At 46.7% G+C, this 24,318-nt stretch overlaps 1 protein-coding gene across 1 annotated transcript in view; it reads right to left on the reverse strand.

Annotated features, from left to right (window-relative positions):
* Nucleotides 1-10,302, reverse strand: part of LOC308610199 (forkhead-associated domain-containing protein 1-like) — an 87,919-nt gene extending 77,617 nt beyond the window's left edge. Inside the window, exon 1 of the mRNA XM_081259432.1 lies at nt 10,200-10,302. Within this exon, the coding sequence (XP_081115558.1) occupies nt 10,200-10,292 (93 nt within the window). The 5' untranslated portion in view covers nt 10,293-10,302. The remainder of the gene's footprint in view (nt 1-10,199) is intronic.
* Between the last annotated feature and the right edge of the window lie 14,016 nt (nt 10,303-24,318).

A 24,318-nucleotide genomic window follows, 5' to 3' on the forward strand; every position in this document is an offset into this window, starting at 1 on the left:
AGAGAGCTTGGGGTACTTACTCCCCTGGCTTCCATTCTCTGGGGCCACACAGCTTCCCTCAGAGGACTCTACCCAGCCCTCGGGGTCTCCGGGTCCCAGGAAATGCCCCTGCCCCTCACCCCTCAGCTCTGGGGGTGGGAACAGTCCTCACTCATACTAGCTCTGGGCCCTGCACTACCCTTTGTGGTTTCTCTGAGCCCTGCCCACTCCCTGTGGAGTCCCTTCAGGAAACTCCCCTCCATCACTCCACACCCCTGTGAATGTGCCTTCAGCTCCCTGCCAGGACCTGGACTTCCCAGGCTTGGAGAAGCTCCTAGATGGGAACTTCAAGGCTTCTCTTAGCTGCCAAGGGCCTCCGGGTGGTCCTGCCTTCATCCCACCCTGGTCTGGTCCCTCTCCTCAACCATCTCCTCTTCTGCATCCTCACCTTGACAGTGTAACTTCCGTCTAACCTGTGAACGTGCTCACCACCCCCTCGGCCTGGAAACACCGCCCCTTCCCCCTTCCTTTCCTTTATTGTCAAATGGCTTCAAGAGGTTCCTCTCCCGCTGGGTCCTCAACCCACTGCCATTGCCCTTGGGGGCCTCCTCGGGCTCTCGGCCTCCCTGTGACATGTGACACAGTTGTCAGAGAGAGGCACGTGGCCTGGTGGTTCAGGGGTTGGGGGAGCAGGGCAACGTGGTGGTTATTAGACTGGGCTCGAGCCCAGCTCTCCTACTTCCTAGCAGGGTGACCTTGGGCAAGTGATACCTCAGCTTCCTCATCTGTAAGGTAACAAAAGGACAGTCTTATAAGCTACTGGTGACGTATAAATGATATAATACATACTAAAGCACTTAGAAGAGAACATAGGGCAAATGGGAAATGTTCTCTATTATGAGCAAGAGGATGGGCTCTGGAGTTAGAAAGCCTTGAGTTCAAGTCCCACCTCTGCTACCTTCCAGCTGTGCAGCCTGGGGCATGGTTCTTTGCTTCTCTTTGGTTGCTCCCTGAGCAGCAAAAATGAGTTTGATAAGCTGGGCTTCATAGGATTGACAAAAGGTACTGCTTGGTGACATGTTCTAAGGAGTGGGATAACATTTTTGAAATTAACTTGTGTGTGTGTGTGTGTGTGTGTTTTATCTATTTCTTTTAACCTTTTGGTTCTAGGCTATCCCATCCCCCAGCCCCATCCCCCCACTGCCTCCAGAAAGGGATGTAGTGCAGAAATAGTAAAAAAAAAAATGGGGTTTTCAAAAGAATAAGGATATGAGGAAACGGCCAGGCGCTGGTGAGACGACGGGTCTGGGATTGGAAGGAAAGAAGAAGCTTCTCTGCTTCCCCGTCAGCTGGATCCTTCCTCCCCGGTCTCCCCGGGAGAGCCCTGTGGACCGGCAAGGCCTCAGGAGAGGCTGGTCCTGAAATCAGACTGCCCGAGCGTGGTGCCCAGTGCCCCAGCCTCCCTCTGTGACCTCAGGCAGGATACTCGGCCTATCTGTGCCTCAACACCCTCATCTGTAATGTGGGGCAAACAACACTAACCTCCTAAGGATGAAATGAGTTAATACACTCGAGAGTGCCCAGAACAGTACCTGGCACAAAGCAAGCTGTCTCTGTGATGAATACCCTCAGCCTGGCAGCAGCTCTCTGGCTCCCTCACCTCTCTGACTGCTTCCAGGTCTCCACGCCGGGCTCCTCTCCCCGCAGATGTCCGTTTCCTCCACACTCTGTCCATGGGCTGGGGCCACTGTACCACCCCCTGGATTCGCAGGTGTGTATTTCCAACCCCTGGTTCATCTCCAGGCCCCAAACTACCTGGCTGCTTCCGGGATGTTGAGGTGCTCACTCAACCAGTCCTGCTTCCTGCCCTCTTGGTAACGGTATTATCACCTGCCAGCTCATCCAGCCATCTTTCTCCATGGCCTGTGGCATTGATCCTACTGATACTTCCAGAAAGCTCTCAGACCAGTCCCAAAGCAACGGTCCAGTCAGGTGGTAGTATTAATGTGGTGGGCAGAATGGTCTCCCAAAGATGCCCATGCCCCGACCCCCAGAACCTGGGAATATGCTCCATGAGGTGGCCAAAGGGACTGTGCCGATGTCAAGGTTACTAATCAGTGCTCTTAAAAGAGGGAGACTAAGGACTTCCCTGGTGTTGCAGTGGTTAAGAATCCGCCTGCCAATGCAGGGGACACGGGTTCGAGCCCTGGTCCGGGAAGATCCCACATGCCATGGAGCAACGAAGCCCGCGTGCCACAACTACTGAGCTTGCGCTCAAGAGCCCACGAGCCACAACTACTGAGCCCACGTGCCACAACTACTGAATCTGCATGCCTAGAGCCCGTGCTCCACAACAAGAGAAGCTACTGCAATGAGAAGCCTGTGCACCGCAACAAAGAGTAACCCTCGCTCGCTGCAACTAGAGAAAGCCTGTGCTCAGCAACGAAGACCAAACCCAGCCAAAAACTTTTAAAAAATTTTTTAAAAAGTGGGAGACTATCCTGGGTTATCCAGGTGGGACTAATTGAACTCCACCAGTCCTTATAAGCAGAGAACTTACTCTGGCTGGATTGGAGAGATAAGTGGTGTTTCTTGCTGTGCCCCCACTTAACAGCCCCAATGCTCCTCTTCCTGGGAAAGCACCAGGTCAACGTTTCCTCTTTACCCAAATCCCCCCCTAGATGGCACCACCTCAGTCTGTTGCATGAATGAGGATCACGAGAACATTGATCTCACATTTCACTGACAACCCCCATTCTCCATTCCACAGGGTGGAATTTCCCTAGCTTAGTCAATTATCTTGTTATCTCAGTTAACTGAGAATTTCCAATTTAGATAATAGATGTTCCCAAAGCTAAATTTACACTCAAAAAGTGAAGCTTCTGTTTTTAGAAGCTTGAGTCAGCTCAGTCTGAAACTCAGCCCCACCTCCCCCGACTAGCTGTGTGATTTGGGCCAGTTCCTTAACCTTTCTGAGTCCCATGTCCATGTCATCAAATGAGGATAATAACGATAATAGTAGTTCTCACCCACACAGGATTTGTTTTGTGGATATAATTCTATAAATATATATACAGAACATACATAGATGATGTATAAAGCCATGTGAGATACAGTAAGTAGTCCATAAATGTATGCTGTAGCTGTTTGTATTATGTATGCTATTCAAAAGATTATGATCTTTCTTTCATCTCACATCCATCAGAATGGCTACTATAAAAAAAAAAGGGAAATAACAAGTGTTGGTGAGGACGCAGGGAAAGTGGAACCCTTGTGCCCTGTTGTGAGAATGTAACTTGGTGCAGCCACTATGGAAAACAGCATGGCAGTTACTGAAACAATTAAAAATAAAATTATCATATGATCCAGCAAGTCTACTTTTGGGTATATATCCCAAAGAACTGAAAGCAGGGCCTTGACGAGATATTTATACACCCATGTTCATAGCATTGTTTGCAACAGCCAAAAGGTGGAAACAACCCAAGTGTCCATCAGTAGATGAATGAATAAACAAAATGTGGTGAATCCACACAATGGAATATTATTCAGCCTTAAAAAAGGAAGGAAATTCGGACACATGCTACAGCATGGATGAACATGGACATTATACTCAGTGAAAGGATATTATACTCAGTGAAAGAAGCCAGTCATGAAAAGACAAATACTGTTATGATTCTACTTATATGAGATACCCAGAGTAGCCAAGGTCATAGAGACAGAAAGCAGAATGGTGGTTGCTGGGGGCTGGGATGGGGGGACAAGGGGAGTTGTTGTTTCATGGGTGCAGTTTCAGTTCTGCAAGATTCAAAGAGTTCTGGAGATGGATGGGGGTGATGGCTGCACAACAGTGTGAATGTATTTAATGCCACTGAACTGCACACTTAATAAAAGTGGTTAAGATGGTAAATTTTATGTTATGCATATCTTACCACAATTAAAAAAAATGAGAAAAATGAGATCACGATCTAGCCCTTTCCTCTGAACTTTTTCCTCTTGGAAGCCCTCCATCTGCTGGTGAGAAACTAGTCCCATCAATTGTTGTGCTGGGTACTGACCAATGAAATCAGCCGCCAGTTCCCAAACAGGGGACAAAACATTCCCTGAGGACTGGTGAGACCTAACAGGTGAACCACCAGAGCAAGGAGCACTTGGGGAGAAGCCAGGGGTGAGGTGGGGGTGAGGGGGGAGGATGGGAGCACGACCCAGGCAGGAGGACAAGCGTGATGCAGATGGGGAGCCAGCAAGTGCACCCTCCCAGGCCTGTTTCATTCCGTGGATTTCCCCACAGAGAGTCCACCTGTCACCTTATGTCTCAAAATGCAGGTGTTCGCTTAGAATAAGAGAAACGTGAATTAAAATGACACAGGTACCATACTTCACCCCGTAGATCAGTGAAGATCCAATGGGGGGTCAGCACCCTAGGCTGGGGAGGGAGTGGGAGACGGGCGTCCACTGCTGGCAGGACACCACATCCGGAAACCTCTGGTGGGAAATTTGGCCATGCCCATCAGAGCTACAGCTGTGTGTGTCCTTTGACAGAGCAGACATACCTGCATGTCCGTGAAATTATGCAAATAATAGGAGAATCCCAGCAGCCTTGTTTAATAATAATAAACAAGATTATGGTGTAGGCTCTGGTTCTTTCCTGAGAGGCAGCCCAGAACTGACAGGGGCCAGGAAAAGGGACGAGAGTCATCTGGCTGGATGGGATCTGGGGTATGTGTATGAGATCAGTCTGGCTTCACGACCCTCAGATCCCACGCGAGAAGGGCTGACACAGGCTGGAGAGATGGCTAAACCCATGAGAAAGGAGATGCCTGGCAGGACACTGACCACCGAGGGTGAGGTGTGGACACCAGCATTTCATCCCCCTGTCATGTCTGTTCTTTCTTTTTCTCTTCCATCTCCACCTTCCTAGCTGCAGCCCTGCACTGACTTGGGCTGTCCTAGAGCTCAGTCTTCTAGGGATCCTGGGACTTCCCCAGGGTGGGACTGGGGGAGTCCCTGGGGAGGGGGTAGGGTCAGTCAGCCCTTCATTGTTTACCCTTCGCTTCTCTTTTCCTCAAAACAAAGTTTATTGAAAGAATACACACACACACACACACACACACACAAGCAGGAGTTCTGCTGATCAAGAAGGGAGAGGGAGGGAGAACTGATGGTGGGGTTCTCAAAGTGTGGTCCTGGTGCCAACTCCACGGGACTTAATTCCCCCCACCTGAACCTGAGGAGCATATAAATGTGAAGATTCCTGGGCCTTACCCCAAACCCACTGGGTCAGAATGCCTAGGAGTTCATGTTGAACAACCACTCTTAAACATACGAAAAATCCAACAACCACTGGCTTTGGTGTTTCTTCACTCTGGAAGAACTGAGTCCCTTTCTCAGCAGAGTTTAAATAACAGCCACATCCAACTCTAAAAAATACAGTTTACAAGGCACATCAAATCATATAAATTATAACTTGCAAGGTTTAGCTGTGAAATGAGCAAGGCTGAGGCTTTTGAGCCGTGTAAAATGGGAGAGGGGAGATTGTGAATAGAGCTCCTGATGGCTCGTCTGCACACAGCAGCCGGGATGTTCACTGGCAGATCTCCCCCTTGTTTACAATCCTTCAAGCCTTCTTCCCACTGCTTTTCAGATAAAGATCAAAACCCTTATGGTGACATGAAGGAGGCCTACTTGTCCCTTAGCCCTCCTCCTTCCCACTCTGACTTCTGGACGCCCTGGTTTTCTCTCAGTCCCTTGGGTTCACAATATGCTCTTCCACCCCAGGGCCTTTGCACATGCCATTCCCTTCTACTTTTGCCTTGTTAAGTCCTCCTTGTCTTCCATATTCCTTTCCTTTACAGCCCCAATGTTGGAATGGAATTAGTCACACCTTTGTGGGATCATTTGACTTATTTCTCTCTCTCCTGGCAGCTTCCTGTTGTCAGGGACCATGTCCAGTTCTGCCATCACTGTACCCCTAGACTTGGCTCGGTGCTGAGGCTCTGGGTAAATACTGTGCAATGAATGAGTGATAGCAACAGTTATCACTGTTGACTATAAACACTTCTCACTAGCCTGGCTATAAACAGGCTTCCTACTGCCTTACGGAACCAAACTCCTTACAGGATACAGAAAAAAGTCTGGAGGGTAAAACCCTGCAAATATCAATATTGATTTTTCCCTGAGCCAAATGATTACAAGTGACTTTTATTTTCTTCCTTATATTTTCCTTTCTCCCAATTTTTAAAAACAAGAAGCATGTAACTACCTTCCATTATCGGAAAGAGTAAATGATGTTGAAATACTACGATACCAATAGTCAAAACAACATGTCAACCTTGCTGATGAGTAGAAATCTTTAGAAGCATGACTGCCTATTCTTTAGGATTGATCCAGGCAAATAAAACAAACTATCTTTTTTATTTGCTAGATGTAACCTCTGGTAATTGCAAGGATGATTTTTAGTAATATAAATCCCTGAATTTTTTTTTTTTTTTTTTTTTTTTTTGCGGTACACGGGCCTCTCACTGTTGTGGCCTCTCCCGTTGCGGAGCTCAGGCTCCGGACACGCTGGCTCAGCGGCCATGGCTCATGGGCCCAGCTGCTCCGCGGCATGTGGGATATTCCCGGACCGGGGCACGAACCCGTGTCCCTTGTATCGGCAGGCGGACTCTCAACCACTTCGCCACCAGGGAAGCCTAGTGACGTATTTCTTAAGCTAAGTCCGAGGAGCAGTAAGCAGTCAATTATTTATATACAATGAATGCAACTCAATTTCTGTCTAGTTAATAACTGTCCTCATTAGTTCCCTTTTCCAAATGGCTTATTAATGTCAGTGGATCCTCATCTCAACCCTGTGCACCTCTGAGGATTCTTCTCAGTCTCTGTTTTAGGAGACCATAATAATGATCATTGTGTCATTCACTGAGCACCACATGCCAGGCTCTTTATATGCATTTCTCACTTAATCCTCAGAATAACCCTGTGAGGTTAGAGGTTTACAGACAGGGAAAAGGAGCTCAGAGTGATTAAGTAATTTGGTTGAAGTCACTCAGCCACAAAGTAGCCTAATGAGATTCAAACCCAGGTCTGTCTATCTCCAAAGCCTGTGCTTTTAAAAATTACTACAGTTTTCTAATATCATAGTCAGGTTTAAAACAGAGATCTCTGTCTCTACTTTAGCCAGACAGGAAATAAAACGACCCCAAATCTATGCCTTGTTAGGATAAAGAAGAAACTACAGTTCTTCTTCTTCTTTTTCCTCCCACTTTGCACACTGAACAGATGTTCTGTGTCCTTGAAGGGAGACCATATCATGGAGGAGAATCTCACGGGGAGGTTCATGGAGTTATCTTTAAATCTGTTGCGTTTACAATAAACATTCTCAGAAAACTAGGAATAAAGGGGGAAATTTCTCACTTGGTAAGAACATGTATAAAAACCCTACAGCTAACCTCCTACTTAATGGTGAAAGAGTAACTGCTTTCCCCTAAGGTCAGGAACAAGCGAATATAAGGATTTATACACTGCTCTTGTTCAGCAGAGTCCTGGAAGTCTTAACCAGGGAAATAAAGCAAGGAAAAGAAGATTAAAAGCATTCAGATCTCCTTTTCTGAAAGAAGCAATAAAATTGTTCTTATTTGCAGATGACATGATTGTTTATGTATAAAATCCCAAGAAATCTACAAAAGCCCTTATATAAGAAAGTGCAGTTAAGGTTGCAAGATACCAAGAAGCATACAAAAATCAACTGTATTTCTATATACTGTCAATGAACATGTGGACACCAAAATTAAAAATATAATACCATTTACAACCACTCAAAAAAAAAAGAGAGATATACTTAAGTGTAAATCTAACAAAACATGTTCAGGACTCGTATGCTGAAAACTACAAAACACTCATGAGAGACACTGAATAAATGGAGAAATATACCATGTTCATGAATTGGAAGACAATGTAGGAGTATATCAATTATTCTCACATTGATATATAGGATAAAACACAATTCCAATCAAAATTACAGCATGATATTTTGTGTATACAGACAGGCTTACACTAAAATGTAAATGGAAAGGCAAAGCAACTAGAATAGGTTAAAAAATTTCTTTAAAGAAAAGTGGGAGGAATCACACTACCTGATTTAAGACTTACATAGCGACAGTAATCAAGGCTATCTCATAATGGTAGATCCATTATGACAAATAGATCCATGAAACATAATAGGGAACTAAGAAGTAGCCCCCATAGAAAGTATGGCCAGATTATTTTTGACAAACTTGCAAAAGCAATTCAATGGAGAAAGGATAGTCTTTTCAACAAATGGTTCTGGAACAACTAAATATCCACATGCAAGAAAAATGAACTTTGACCTAAATCTCACATCATAAACGACAGTGAACCCAAAATGGTTCATAGATTTAAACATAAAACTATAAAACACTTAGAAGAAAACATAAGAGAAAATCCTCAGGGTCAGGGACGTTGTGGCATGTTCTTAGACATGACACTAAAAGCATGATCTATAAAAGAAAAAATAACTACCTGGACTTCATCAAGAGTTAAAGCTTTTGCTCTGTGAAATACTCTGCTAAGAGAATGAGAAGACAAGCTACGGATGGGAGAAAATATTTGCAAACCATCTATCTGACAAGGGACTCATATCTAAAATACATAAAGAATTCTCAAAACTCAATGGTAAAAAACTAAACAATTCCATTAGAGACACTTAAAAGATATGAAGAGATATTTCACTGAAGAGGATATGCAGAAGGCAAACACATACATGAAAAGACATTTAACATCACTATCGATTTGGAAAATGCAAGTTAAGACTATGATGAGATACTACTACACACTTACTAAAACAGCTAAAATGAAAAACAGTGTTTATGCTAATTGCTGGTGAGGATGTGTCTCATACATTGCTGGTGGAAATGAAAAATGGTACAGCAACGCTGGATAAGACTGGCAGTTTCTTTACAAACCGAATATATATAAACACATATGTTAATCCATGCAATCATACTCCTGAGCATTTATCACAGAGAAATAAAAACTTATGTTCACACAAAAACCTGTACACAAATGTTTATAGTACATTTATTTGTAATAGCCCCAAATGGAAACAAAATGTCCTTCAAAAAGTGAATGGTTAAACATAGGTGATACGTCCATACCGTGGACTATTACTCAGCAATAAAAGAACAAGCTAATAACCTAAATGGATGTCAAGGGCACTACACTGACTAAAAAAAAAAATCAATCACAAAGGTCATACATACATGATGAAAATTATAGAGACGGAGAACAGATTAGTGGTTTTCGGAGCGTGGGGACGATGGTGGGAGGAGGAATTGTGAGTATAAAAGGAGCATCACAAGGGACATGTCTGATGATGGAATACTCCTATATCCTGAGGGCCACACCCAAATCCACACGTGGTAAAATGGCACAGGACTCCACACATGCTTCGTGCCATTCCCTCTACTATTTGTGCATCTATAATTATTTCAAAATAAAGTTGAAAAAAATCTGTTGAGTGAAGTCTGAGAGTGGTCTGCCTTTCACAGTCCTAAAGGGATTCCATTGCATTTCTCTTTCTGCTTCAATATTTTAATTCCTTTCAAAATGTTAAAAGGCTCAAAGCCACTGTTTGTATAATTCCTTACTTACAATTTCTTCCAACTTCCTTGGCTGTCAATGAGCTGGGACTGTGGACCAAGCCACAGCTAATTCAGAGAATGGAATGAAATGAAGTGAGAGAGCACTGAGGCCATGCGCAGGGCTTACCCTGATTTACTACTTGGAGGTACGGGGGCACGGGAGGGCTCTGAGGGGCCCATAGTCTCCAGAAGCTCTGGAAAGGGCGAGAGGCCATTGCTCAAGCTGGGCACTTCAGGTGGCCGTGGCTGCCAGACGCGGAGCAGGTGAAGGTCAAGCATCAGCTCTACGCCCACCTTCCAAACCGCGCCATCAGGGTGGGACACTGCACACACAGTCAGCAAAGGACACAGGGCCCATCGCACTTTGCACTGTGCTCATTCTTACCACATGTGCCAGGGAGACCCAGCACATGCCGGGATTGGTTATTGGTGGCACACCGAGGAAGGCTGGGACTGTTAGCCAGAGGCTGTGCTTTACAAGAGACTGGAGTCCACAGAACAGTAAGGACTTTTGGTGGTGTGAGGGGTAGGGAGGGACGGGGACTGGCTAGGAAGAGGTCTTACCTCTAAAACAAGGTCTGAATTTTCATGCCTTCCAATCGTAGTGCTTTTATTCAGGACAAAATAGCCTTCTGCACTCTTTAGATAGGCTTTCATATTCTCTGCTTTCCCTATAAAAGGTTTTCAGAAAACAATTTTGTTAGAAAAATATAGTCCTCTAATTATTCAATGTCATATTTAGAATGAATGGAATACACCATAATGTCCACAGGAGAAGTCAGCAGAGGTAGGAGTGGATAGCTGGATTTAACAATGATCACAATGATAATTCTGCACATTTTTAAGACTGTCCTTTTAACAGTGATGGCCGGCATAGATGAGCTTGCTTCTGATCACAAGAGGACATCCTTTATGTAACTCAGAGCGCAAACAAGCAATAGCAAAAAAAAAACCCAAACAAATATGAATTCCACTGATAACCGCTCTCCACCTCCCATTAAGCTTAGTTTGGGGTTAGTTATCTGACAGAATCAAATACTCAGTGTTACTAACCCACCACTTACTAGCTCTGTGACTCTGAGTGAGTTACTTATTCTCTCTCTATGCCAATGTTTCCTCAACTGTAAAATGGGGCTAATGATACTCTGTATCCCAAAGAGTTTTGTGAGGATTAAATGTGAAGCATCTAGAATGGTGATTGCTAATCTAAACACCCATTTGTCCTACTGTGATTGTGACTGTTATTAATCTTGGGCTTCTGAACTTTGACTCAAGAAACTCCAACTTCTACAGAGCTTCTTAAAGTGTGGAAGAGTCAGTCATCAAGGAAATGGGCATTAGAAGATACTTTCTTTTTAAGTCACCGCATTCCTTCATATATTTATTTTGAAAAAAAAATGATTTCCAAAGACAAAATATCAAGATTATAGCTTGACTGTACGGTCAAGACTCTGTACGTATCTTTTGCTGGCATTTTATTATGAAAACGTCAAACACACAGAAAAGTTGAAAGAAGTGGATGGTGAACTTCTATAGAACCACCACCCAGATTCTACAATCAACATTTTGCTATATTTGCTTTATCACATATCTACCCATCTATACATTTTATATTTTAATGCATTTCAAAGTAAATCCTATACATGTTTTTAAATTTTATTTATTTATTTTTGGCTGTGTTGGGTCTTCGTTTCTGTGTGAGGGCTTTCTCTAGTTGTGGCAAGCGGGGGCCACTCTTCATCACGGTGCACGGGCCTCTCACTATCGCGGCCTCTCATGTTGTGGAGCACAGGCTCTAGATGCGCAGGCTCAGTAGTTGTGGCTCACGGGCCTAGTTGCTCCGCGGCACATGGGATCTTCCCAGACCAGGGCTCGAACCCATGTCCCCTGTATTAGAAGGCAGATTCTCAACCACTGCGTCACCAGGGAAGCCCTATACATGTTTTTTATTTTTATTTATTTATTATTTTTATTTTTATTTTTTTTTGCGGTACGCGGGCCTCTCACTGTTGTGGCCTCTCCCGTTGCGGAGCACAGGCTCCGGATGCACAGGCTCAGAGGCCATGGCTCACGGGCCCAGCCGCTCCGCGGCATGTGGGATCCTCCCAGACCGGGGCACGAACCTGTGTCCCCTGCATCGGCAGGCAGACTCTCAACCACTGTGCCATCAGGGAAGCCCATATATACATGTGTTTTAAAACATAAAAATTTCAGTGACTTCAGCTGGTTCCAAGATGTTGATGATAATTCACATGATATTTGAATTCTGATCCATCTCAGTGCCATGTCAAAGATAGTCTCTTTTCTTTTTTTTCCTTTTTTTTTTTTTGGCTCTGTTGGGTCTTCGTTGCTGCATGTGGGCTTTCTCTAGTTGCGGCGAGAGGAGGCTACTCTTCCTCACAGTGCGCAGGCTTCTCATTGTGGTGGCTTCTCCTGTTGTGGAGCATGGGCTCTAGGTGTGCAGGCTTCAGTAGTTGCAGCACGTGGGCTCAGTAGTTGCGGCACACGGGCCCTAGTTGTGGCTCGCGGGCTCTAGAGTGCAGGCTCAGTAGTTGTGGTGCACTGGCTTAGTTGCTCCGAGGCATGTGGGATCTTCCTGGACCAGGGCTCGAACCCGTGTCCCCTGCATTGGCAGGCGGATTCTTAACCGCTGAGCCACCAGGAAGTCCCCAAAGTCTCTTTTCAACTGAAAGGTCACTGAAGTGTGAAGTTGTTAGACTGTGGATAAAAACAAAAATCATCTAGGTCTGACCGTAGAGGGTGTCCGGTCTGGCTCTGCTTTCCATCAACATCTCCATCATCATTCCATCACTGAATCCCTACTAAGTGCCAGGCACTGGGCTATCCTTTTACACACATGGCCTCTTTTCATCCTCAGAACCACCTTGCGAGGCAGGTGTCAGTATTGTCCCGCTTTACAAATGAGGAAACTGAGACTCAGAGAAGTTAAGGTCACACAATAGTAAGTGTGTGACAACTCTGAGCCTTTGCATGTAACCAGTGTACAAACCTCCATTGCTGCTGGTGGGGCAGAGTAGGGGTGGGGGAATTGCACTGTCTGCTGACACTTGGGACATGTAGTAAAAGAAAGTCCTTGAAACCAGCATTCTATCCTCTGAAAGGAAGACAAGACCCTACCTGGGGGTAAGAGAACTAAAAATAAGCAGGATAGTTTATATTTGTAAACTTTGAGGCCTGTGGATGTCCCACAAATATTGATGCTTTCAGATAATGAGAAATACATTTGATTAAGTTCGCTGTCATGTATACAGGGGAAAAGACATTTCCTCTTCCCAAAGAACCATGCTCTGCTGCCTTCAGTTATTAATCTTCAATTGCAGAGGACCATGTTAGCACGCAACACATTCAAGTCTAATTAAGCTAAAATGGAAACTTCCAAGAAATGTCTCTTCTGCAGGAAAACCACAGGAAACGCCACTAATCTAAAACTTAAACTTGGATCATGTGCATATTTGTTTTTTAGCTCTCACCCCAGACGTCCCCAAGGCTGGGGTCTTCTCTCTGCTCAGACGTCCCCCCTCGGGGCAACCACCTGACTGACCACTCTGGCTAAAGGCACCGTCAGTCATGTTATTCCCCTGCTAGTTTTCCCCTGCTGTGTTTCCTTCCTTGTACTTATCATTCTCTGACATGTTCTTGTTCCTTTCTTTAGTTATGCTTGCTGTTGGTTTCTCTTTCACTAAGATATATGTTCCTGGAAAACCAGGACTGTGTTCAGTTTGTTCAGAAGCGATTCTTCATGGGTATTTTGTGTTTGTACCCATCTTCAGAGCAAAGGCATTGAAAGATTTTGTCCTGCACTCACTTTCCGAGGATGCTTGTATGGCAAACAGCCTGGGAGGATAGAGGTAATGTTTCTAATAAAGATAACGGCTCCTTCTGGGGCAAAAGTTGGGCAGGTTTGCTAGCAGCCCCTTTCAAAGATTGCAGTTTCCTGAGTTTGGAGTTCCTTACCTGGGACACAGACCCACTGTGCGCACAGCATCCACACTGGCTGCTCTGCACCACCCCGAGGGACTTTCAGGGCAACAGGAACCAATGTGCATATGCAGCTCTGCTGCCTGTTATGTCAGCTGTGCTGTGAGTAATCAAGTTCTTTGTTTCTGGCCCAGGAGTCTCTTGTCTTCTGCCAGGAACTATAAGCTGGGCAGGCTAACTTACTAACTTTCAAACAGGGTCAAATGTCAGACCCTTTGCAGTTCCTGCCAGTTCTGTGCATTACCCCTTCTCCAGGGCAGGGGGCGGTGGGGGGGCAGAACCTGACACATAGTAGGTGCTTGGGAAACACTTGCTGAGTGAATGAAAATACAAAGGACACCTCAAAGCAAGTCAGTACAGCCAGCTGGCTAGGAAGCTTTGATAGTAACTACCTTTCATTTTTCCTGTCAGTATCTAGCTTAGATGACTCCTTGGAAAACCTAAATTCTATCTCTTTAGCTTTTGGATTGGACAATATTTCTCCACCTTCATTTTGCCCTGTGCATCACTTCCTTGCGTGAAAACACTGTCAAAGTAATTTGAATGTGTGGAGCTCTGTGAATTCGTTCTTACTCAGTGCCATGGAGCACCAGCCACAGGAAAGAGCAAAAGGGCTTCAGTCATCTGCGTTCCCCCGACCACTTTGGATGGCTCAGAATTGGGCTATAGGAGCAAACTTTCTTTTGAGGTTTACAGTGGCCTCAAAGTTCCTTAAAGAAGGGGAGTTCAGGTAAGGGGCGGGTGTGTGTGTGTGTGTGTCTCTGACCATTGGGTGGGTGTTGTCCATAAATCAGGGGAAACAGGGGTTCCTCTCTTAATCCCAGCTATACCCACAGGACATCCAAGAGCTGGTGCCCAGGAGAGGCTTAAAGCTCCCGTGCCGCCTCCCTTGGGGGGCGAGGTAGGGGCTGCACTTAGGAAGGAATGGCTGGTGTTGGGGCACCTTTTCTGGGGTGCTCCTGGCGACCCGAGCCTGGATCAGAGAGTTCGGACTCGGCTGGCGCCAGGTCCCCTGCCTACCCCAACGCCCTTGACCTCGCAGGGCTGGCCTCCTCCGGCCCAGGTTTCCGCCCGCCGCCTCCTCGCGCGCCGCTCTCACCTGGCCAGAGGAAGAAGCCCACGCCTCGTCCTCCGCCGAGAGCCCTGACCTCCGCTCTGCTGCCCTCCCGCGGAGTCTCCAGGCGACAGCCCGCAGCCCGCGCGCCCGCCCGGCCTTTTTACAAACGTCGCCACGGCAACGCCATTCTGACGGCCGAGCTGGGGAGGGGCGTGGCGTGCGCGGCGCCCAAGGATGAGGGGGAGGTGCGCTGGGAGCACCCGGCCAATTACAGCCCGCTGCAGCGCTGCGAGCCCTCCCCGACCTGCCCGCTAGAGGATGGAGAAACAGGCTCAGTGTTCACAGAAGTAGCTCCAAGTCTTACAGCGGGGAAGGAGCAGACTCAAGAATCCTTCCTACTGACCTTAGCTCTAGGTTCGGTGCGTTGAGGAGGGGGTGGTCAGGCGTGGGAGGGTAATGGAGCTGAACCACGAGAAGCTTGGAGGTTAGTACCCCCCGTCCCACCCGAAACTCTAGTTCTCTCTGTTGTGGAGGAGAAAACAGAGTAAGCTGGGGGGGACCATCACTTCTGGGGGTGGGGGTGGAGATGGGAGATGGATGGGGTGGAAGGAACACTTCTGAAAGAATGGAAGATTCTCCCACGTGCTAGGGAAAGGGTATTTACAAGCCCACAGCCTTACTGTTCCTGTCCTTCCCTGTCAAAACTCGTGTTTATTCATTCATGTGTTCTTTACTTCTACAAACATCACCTGAGTCCCTACAAGGTCAGACGGTGGCCCCAGTGTTGACCTGGATCAGATCCTTAAGAAACCCCCCCGCACTCCCCATGGGCACGGGGCTGGGGGGATGGAGCGTGTGGAGAAGACATGCAAATGCCAACTATCTCCCCTCACCCCATGTCACCTTTTTCAAATCAGCCCCTTCTGTCTGGGAGCAGAACAGCCCCGCTGACTACCTACAGAATGCCTCATTTCCCTGGCAGGCAATGACGGACAAGGTGCCCCAAGACAAACTCAAAATATTCATCTGAGAAAGATGAAAGATGGAAGACTCCACTCTAGCCAATTAGAAGATGATATAAGAGAGAAAAATCATGGAAATAGATATGGGATGGAATATATGGTAAAGATGCTCCCACATGCTTAGAGGCTCTTAGAAATGCACATTCCCTGGCACAGACCTCAGAGATTCTGATTAGGCAACTCTGGAGCATGGTCCAGGAATGAATTTGTTGCATTCTTTCAAATTCCTTGTGCATTTGTTAAAAGCTTGGCAAAACCTCAGGACTTTTTCAACCCTGCAGTTGAATCGCAGAGCCCTCCCAGCACTTGTCCCTAGAAATCTCTTCCAGGCCCTCAGTCAGCCTGGAAGGTTGTGCCTGGGTTAGTTCCCTTCGACCAGAAAGACCTTAGGAATGTATGAGGAGTGACCACAGAGGCCGGGGCCCTGAGTGGTAACTTCAGAGGAACAGAGAGGGTCAGGCTCAACTCTCCAGGCACATTTCTGCCTCAGGGCCTTTGCAGTTACTGTTTCTTCTCCCTACCAGGCACTTCTCCCAGGGATCTCCTTCAGCTCCTTCAGATTTTTACTCAAATATCACCCTATTTAAAAGGGTCTTGGAATTCCCTGGCGGTCCGGTGTTTAGGAATCAGTGCTTTCACTGCCCGGCTCGATCCCTGGTCGATCCTGCAAGCCCCATGATGCCACCCAAAAAAACAAAATAAAACAAAAAACACCCCCCCAAAAACATGAATAACAAAACAAACACCTCACTCTATTGCTCTTCCCTTCATCTTACCACTCCTCTAACATGCTATTTATTTAGTTTCCTTCTCTTATTTGTTGTCAGTCTCCCCACTCCCAACTCCCCCCTGCCCCCAACTTAAGCTCCATGAGGGCAGGGATTTTTTTCTCTTTTGTTCACTGCTGTATGACCAGTACCTAGAACAGTGCCTGAATGAACGAATGAGTGAATGAACAGGGGCAGCCCTTGCCACCCGCCCACAGCCTTGCCTCCTACTCTTGAGCTGCTGAGCTGAACTGTCCTTACCCCAGGACCTAGGCTTCTGTAGCCTTGGCCCTCGCCAGCCCCACCCCTATCTCCATGCTTGTCTTCAATGTCATCAACATGAGCACAGAACGCAACCCTGCTCATTGCCAGCCAGACCCTACGGAGCCCATGCAGGCCAGCCTGGAGTCGGAGCCGCCCTTGGCCCCCTGATAGGCTTGGGAGAGCATATGTTGCCATTAGTCCATCTCTGGATGAGGAAATACTAAACGGAGAACAAAGCTGACATTCAGGCTCACTGGAGCAGAAATTGCCAAATCTTGATTGGATCCTGCCGCTCCCCACAGGATGCCACAGTCATCTCAAAGGGTGTGTGAAAGTCTTAAAACCCAGTTCCATGTCATCCACTTAAATTTCAAAAACAGAAACTAAAATACCCCAATAACTCATGGCTTTATCATAGCATGTCCTGGGCTGAGTGAGAGTTGTACTTTGCGATGATGGGGTGTTCAAAATACTGCACCTGGGGAATTCCCTGGCGGTCCACTGGTTCGGACTTGGTGCTTTCACTGCCATGGCCCGGGTTCAATCCCTGGTGGGGAAATTAAGATCCCGCAAGCCACAAGGCATGGCCAAAAAAAAAAAGAGATTTCTAGTTTATATGGGCTCCTTGATGATGCCTGTAATCAATCAATCTTCTTGAGCTCTGGGTGGCTACCAAGGCTGTACTGTATCTCCATCAACATCAGGATGCTGGTGTCTGAAAGGCCTGGGTCCAGGTCCCAGCTTTGTCATTCCCAGCTGTCCTCCTAATACTGGAGCGAGTGATGTTAACTCCGGGCTTTCCACCCGCAGGGCTCTGTCCCAGTCCTTCCTGTGGATCATCTCATTTAATCCTCAGCATAACCTGGGGCAGTAGGTGTGTGTGAAACACCTGGACCTCGGAGCTCTGCAGAGAAGCGCCCAAAAGTGTCGTGACGGGTGTTATTTCTATCACGTCACTCCCACTGGAACAGGAAAATAGGGCTCAAGAGCCATGGAGGTGTGTGACCAAGGTGACACAGCCAGAACAGGATTTGAATCTAGATGACTGTGATGGGACGGTATTTTCCCCGGGGACCACAGGTGACAGGTGTCACAGCCACGAGACACCCATGCTCACCACCTGCTTTCCCTCAGCCCTGAACAATCTGGGCTTCCGGCTGTCCTGAAGTTTGGGCAGTGCCTGCAGCAAGAGGGGGAGGGAGCTGAGGCCAAGAGGGTAGCTGGGGCTTGCCAGGGACCTCTCCTGCCACCCACTGGGCTTCTTTCCTGCAGGACCTCTGCCCCATAAAATCTCATTGGGCCGCAGTTACCTTCCCTGGGCTGTCCTTGACTGGGAGAGCCCATCCACTGTGCCCCCTCCCCAGATCTGCTTGTTGTCCCCTGCATTCCAACAGGAAATGAATGCTGGCCTCCCGCCTGGAAGAGGTAGGGAGCTTGCCCAGCTTTTAAGGGGTAAGAGAGAGCCAGGGAAAGAGCTGGAACAGGAGAAAGGGGGAGTAAAAGAGAGAGAGAGCGCTCGAAGATCAGGAAGTAGCTAAGCTGTTGAGTAGGTGTCAGATGGGAGAGCAAAGGGCCACTGGAGGCTCCACAGTCCATTACTAACCTGACGCTATGGGCTAAGGAAATGCAGGTTTTTATATACACACACACACACACACACACACAGGTTCACAAAAATAAATTCAAACCACAAAATCACAGCTGGTCACTGAGGCCTTCTGCGGCCGTGCTCACCCCTTTCCCCTGTCAGAAAATGAGAAGTCACCCAGGTGTTTTCTCAGATACAGACAAGGCTGGTTGGGACATTCATCTCTTGCAAATCATAGATCTGCCAGGGGGCTTCCCTGGTGGCACAGTGGTTGGGAGTCTGCCTGCCAATGCAGGGAACGTGGGTTCGAGCCCTTGTCTGGGAGGATCCCACATGCCGCGGAGCAACTACGCCCGTGAGCCACAACTACTGAGCCTGCGCGTCTGGAGCTTGTGCTCTGCAACAAGAGAGGCTGCGATAGTGAGAGGCCTGTGCACCGCGATGAAGAGTGACCCCCGCTTGCCACACCTGGAGAAAGCCCTCGCACAGAAACGAAGACCCAACACAGCCAAAAATAAATAAATAAATTAATTAAAAAACTTAAAACAAAACCAAAAAACCACTCTCTCTAAAAAAAACAAACAAAAAAACAGAAGAAAAGCTTTGCCAGGGAGGTCAGTCTGTATGTTCTGTTTGAAAGCTGCAGATGAAGGCTGCTGATCCCACCTCTGATCGGCCTGGTTTCATTTGTTTGTTTGTTTTATTCTGTCTGTACCTCACTTCTCTCACCTGTAAAATGGAGGTAATAGCAACATTGACTGTAAAGACCACATGGGTTAATATGTGTGAAGTAGTAAACTGTGCCCGGTACCACAGACTCCTTCTGTGAATGTCCGCGTTGCTGTCTGTCTGTTTGCTTGTTTTTGTTGTTTTCTTGATGATGTGGGAGGACAGCACCATCTCAACCCGATCACAGCCATCCTGGGGAGAGCTTTGATTTGCATCGTCTCAGTCCCAACCCAGACAAAGTTGACCTCTGAACACTCGCATATCATCTTGCTTGTTGCCCAGGGACATTTCTGGGTGTGGGTGTCAGAGGCAGGCTGAGCTCCCCTGATCGCTGCTAGAGGGATTCTGAGAATCCAGCTGGTCTCTGTGGCGTGGCACGTGCAAGAGAACTCCATATATTCAACTTGCAGGCATCCAGGCAAATCAACCTCCACTACTTTTTTTGGGGGGATTAACAATGAACCACTATGAATGAGGTTAACCAAACTAGCTAATATTTACTGAGGCTTGTTAGGTACCAGCCGCTATGCCATGCACTGTTTTATTTAATTCTTGGCCCAACCCATTTCACAGAAGCGGGCTCAGAAAAGTCAAGTAACTTGCCCAGTTACAAATCTTGTAAGTGATAGGTCCAAGATTCGAACCCTAGCTGTTGGACTCCAGCATATTTTCTTTTTTGTAAAGTTTTGTTTTCAAAACATAATATACATCTTGAAAAGAGCACAACTGATAAGCGTACACTTGACGAATTTTCACAAAGTGTATGCACCCACCCTAACCAGAACCCAGAACAAGAAGCAGAACATCACCACCCACCCCCTCCCCTCCGAGAAGACTCCCTGTGCTCATTCTTGTTACCCCCTCCCGCTTGTCTGACTTCCAATCATAGATTAATTCTGCTTGGTTTTGAGCTTCATGGAAATGGAATCTTACAGATTCCATTTGCTGCCTGGTTTCTTTCACTCAAGTATGTGAGGTTCGACCATGTTGTCTGATGTAGCTGTGGTTCATTCATTCTCACTGCTACATTGCATTACACTCTGTTATCTATTCCTGCAGAACAAATTATGGCAAACTTAACGGATCCAAAAAACACACACTTATGTCACAATTTCTGTGGGTCACGAATCTGGGCTCTGCTTAGCTGGGTTCTCTGCTCAGGGTCTCTCCCAGGCTGCAATGAGGGAGGTGGCCAGGGCTGGGGTCTCATCTGAGGCTCAGCTGGGGAAGGATCCTCTTTCCAGTTCATGTGGTGGTTGGCAGGATACAGTTCCCTGAGGGTTGTTAGTTAGTCTGAGGGCCTCACCGCCTTGCTGGCTGTTAGCCAGAGATCCTGCACTGTTTCTTGCCATGTGGGCCTCTCCATAAGGTGGCTTGCTTCATCAAAGCCAGTGAGAGTCCATAGAGAGAGTCTCCAGGCAAGATGGAAGTTACAATCTTCTGTAACATAATCACAGAAATGACATGCCCATCACCTTTGCAGCATCTACTGATTAGAAATAAGGTACAGTCCTGCCTACTCTCAAGGGGAGGGGACACAGAGGTGTGAACACCAGGGATAATTGGGGGCCGTTGTGTATGCCTTTTGGTCTGCACATGTGCACATATCTCTTGGGTATATATCTAGGAGTAGAATTTCTGGGTCACACATACGTCCGGCTTTATGAGATTCTGCCAAACATTTTTCCAAAGTGCAGGTACCCTCTACACTCCCTCAGCAGGCTATGAGCTTCCCAGTTAGAGCACATGCTTTCAATACACTCCTCCCCTCTCTCTTTACAGAAGGGGTGTTTGAGCTGGGTCTCTTTGGGACGACAGGTCCTAATTCTGGCCCCATGTCAGAATCACTGAATTCCCGGGCCGCTTCGCCAGACATTCTGATCATTTGAGGGCTCAAATACAAACTGGAAGGTCCACTCCATGAGGCGAGGATCCCTGTATCCTTGGTGTCCGGAGCAGTACCCGGCAGCAGTACCTGGCAGGTACCAGGTAGCTGGCACTCAATAAATGTTTTTTTGATTAAGTGAATGAGTTTAGGAAATATTGTTCAAGAGATGGGCCCCAGGGAGGGTATAAGCTGCTTAAACGGGAAGGAAACTTTGTTGTGTCTGAGGCTGTGTGCATTTTTCTGGGAAGAGGGCTCAGAGCCTCAACCAGGTATGTCCCCAACAAAGGTTAAAGGCCGCTATGATTGGCTACTGTCCGACTTAGGTATTTTATCACATGAAGAAAGAATTGGTCCCAGGGTTGGAGGCATGGGAATTGTGGACAAAGGTCCCATGGTCCTTAGAAGTAAAAAGCGAGACAGTGCTTGCCTGGGGTGGCTCATAAACTGACACCTTGCTTGTTTTGACCTTTGACCCATGGTAGTTCTTTTGGTACATCTAGCCACTGCCTGGCCTCCTGGGACCCTCCCTGTGTCTGTCTGTTGAACAGAAAATTCCAGAAGGCCTCGGTGCCCTGAGTTTCCATCAGGGGCAAGCCAACATGAGCCTTAGCTTTTGAAAAACCCCTTTCAATGAATAGAAAGCCTCCCAGTTTATCTGGTTTGAGATGACCTCATCCTTTGTCACCTTCTCTCTTGTTTTCTGGAGGTTGCTCAGCGTCTTCCTGTTGTCTGCATTCTTTTCTCATGTGAACAGTGCACCTATTTTGGGCATTTTGTTGTTGTTGTTTTGGGTCATTCCTGTCACACATTTTTTATATTCCTTTCCAGTCAGATCAACCTCATGCCTCTCTAGACATTTCTTCTCAGGTTTCCTCTGAATCATTTCGTTTGGTCTAAATATGTCCAGTGTTTCCTCCTTCCTCACTGCACTCCACATAGACCCTCTCTTTTCCACGGAACAACTGTTCTTTTCTTTCGAATCCCTGACCCAAATCCTCATCTTTCACCATGTTTTCTGACTTCTCCTAAGAACTGATTGTTTTTTGAAACTTAAGCCTCAAATATCATCCCTTCTAATCTGGGTCTGAATTTGGATCACAGTCAAGAAGCAGGGGAGACAGGAACGTGGCTGCGTAATTAGGATCCTCAGCAGAAGGGCTGAGTGTTCATTGGGGGGAGCAGAGGGGCCTGGGGATGGAGCAAGAGGTATCTTCTTCTGCCTCAGGTAGGGCTTAGGGTGGGGTTGTCAGGAAAGCGCTAAGAAAAAAGGAACCATTTGACTTGAGTTTTGAGGGAACAGTAGGATTTCCGGAGGCAGAGCAGGGAGAGAAGAGGATTGTCCAAGGAAGGAGCAGTGGGAATGGAGGCTAGAAGATGAGTCATCAGAGAAGTTAGGGAAAGGAGTACAGAAGGAGAGGGGTGGCCAGGTGCTGAGACCGCAGACTGAAGGTCCATGGTCAGCCCTCAGATATGTTTGTTTGGCTTTCCCAGTGTGTTAAGACTTTTAATTAGTTGCTGAAGGGAGAGGCCTCTTTCTGTGGAGTGACAGAGAAACCTATTAAAATTGTCTTCAGCATGAATTCAAATTCACTGGTTACCAAAAATGAAAAGTCTAGAGGGAACCTCTGGGTTCAGGCTCAGATGATTTCATGAGGCCTTGGCCTCTCTCCAGCTCTCAGGGATTCTTTGAACCATGTGGATCCATCCTTAGACAGAATCTCTGTATAATGGTCACAAAAAGGCGGCCGAAGCTCCAGCCCTTACATCTTCTCAGCTTTGAATTCCATAGGGAAGGATAAGAGTCTTTTTCCTAAGCTTCCCTCGATGGCCTCACTGTTTCTCATTTTCTCTGGGTGGGTCACAAGCCCATTCCTGAGCCAATTATTGTGGCCCAGGAGACTGCTCTGATTGGCTGAGCTTGAGCCACATGCCCAGCCCTGCAGCCAGAGGTGGAATCAACACCATCTCTGAGAAACTGGACTGAGACTAGGAGAAAGGTGTTGTCCCCAAAGGGGGATCATAACCTCATAATATTTTAGAAGAGAGGTCAATTGCTATTAGGTGACAAAAACCAGATGTCTACCACAGTACCCAACATGTACAGCTCATTGACATCTGGATTTATGCCTTTTTTTGGGAAAATGGGAATATCTGGCAATACCTGGACTCTCTTCTTGTATATAGATCAACAATCTGCTGGGGCTGAGAAGAGGCTCCCTCTTTAGATACAGCCTATGTTCTGCCTGCCCAATGCACTGCTCATATTTCCTCTCTGGCTCCTGGAAGCACTTGAATTTTTATTGCCAGCATAATTTGATTCTGTAAAGAAATCTGTTTTTCCCACCAGAATGGAAGAGCCAAATGTACAGGGGTCAAATAGCTCTCCTGTGCTCCCACAAACTCCTGAGGACAAATGCCTGGCCATTTTTGATAGTCTCATTCCTTGCTCATTTTAAAAGCCTTCTTTAAAAAAATATTGAATACATAGTGATTTTAGAATCTGTTATCTGATAATTCCAACATCTGAAGTCTTTGGGTGGGAGTGGCAGAGGGGTGGTGTCTCAATGTCTTGTTTGTTGTGTCTGCTTACTCTGGCTCATACTGACTTATTGCTTGGATGTTTAGTAATTTGACTGTGATCTCATTCTTGATTGAACTTAATCTGTGGGAATCCTGAGGGGTCTGATTCCTGGCTGCTTTGCTCTCGGAAGTCTTTTTTGTTTGTTTCAGCTGGATGCCAGGGATGCTAATAACCTCTGAACACTGACATTTATTTCCTCAACTTGGGAGTTTTCCCACTGAATACATGGAGTATAAACTTGAGCCCCAGACCCACGTGGTTACAAACCTTCAGGGTGATCATCATCATCATCAGTATTGTGGCCATTATTAGTTTTCCCCTCCAGAGCCACATTGAAAACTACAGGTTTTCATAGGCTCCCCTTTCTGAAAGTCCAGAAAAAAAAAGTTTTTAAGCCCTCCTCTTGCCAGGGTGTGGAGCATCTTTGAGGGTGCCAGCTTAATACAGGCATCTTAGACTTGGTGAGCTCATTTTTCAAGGCCCAAGGCTTAATCTCCCTTTTCCTGCACTTACTAAAGGCAAATGGCTTCCTCATTTGCTTATGCTTTGGCTGTAGCTCACTCTGTTTGTGTGTGTGTCTGTATGTTTCTTTGAGATTGCCTACATAAAAATTGTTTTTTATTCTGGGATTTTGGAAACACACACAAAACTAGAAAAGCCTGCGATTAACTCCATGTATTCATCATCCAGCTTCAACATTTTCCCAGTGTTCTCGCATTCTTTTTTCTTCCTTTTTGAGTTTTTTTCTAGGTTAATTTAAAGCAAGTTGTGTCATTTCACCCATAAAG

Source organism: Mesoplodon bidens (assembly GCF_964165515.1).
Source record: "Mesoplodon bidens genome assembly, contig: HAP1_SCAFFOLD_116, whole genome shotgun sequence".
Classification (NCBI taxonomy): domain Eukaryota; kingdom Metazoa; phylum Chordata; class Mammalia; order Artiodactyla; family Ziphiidae; genus Mesoplodon; species Mesoplodon bidens.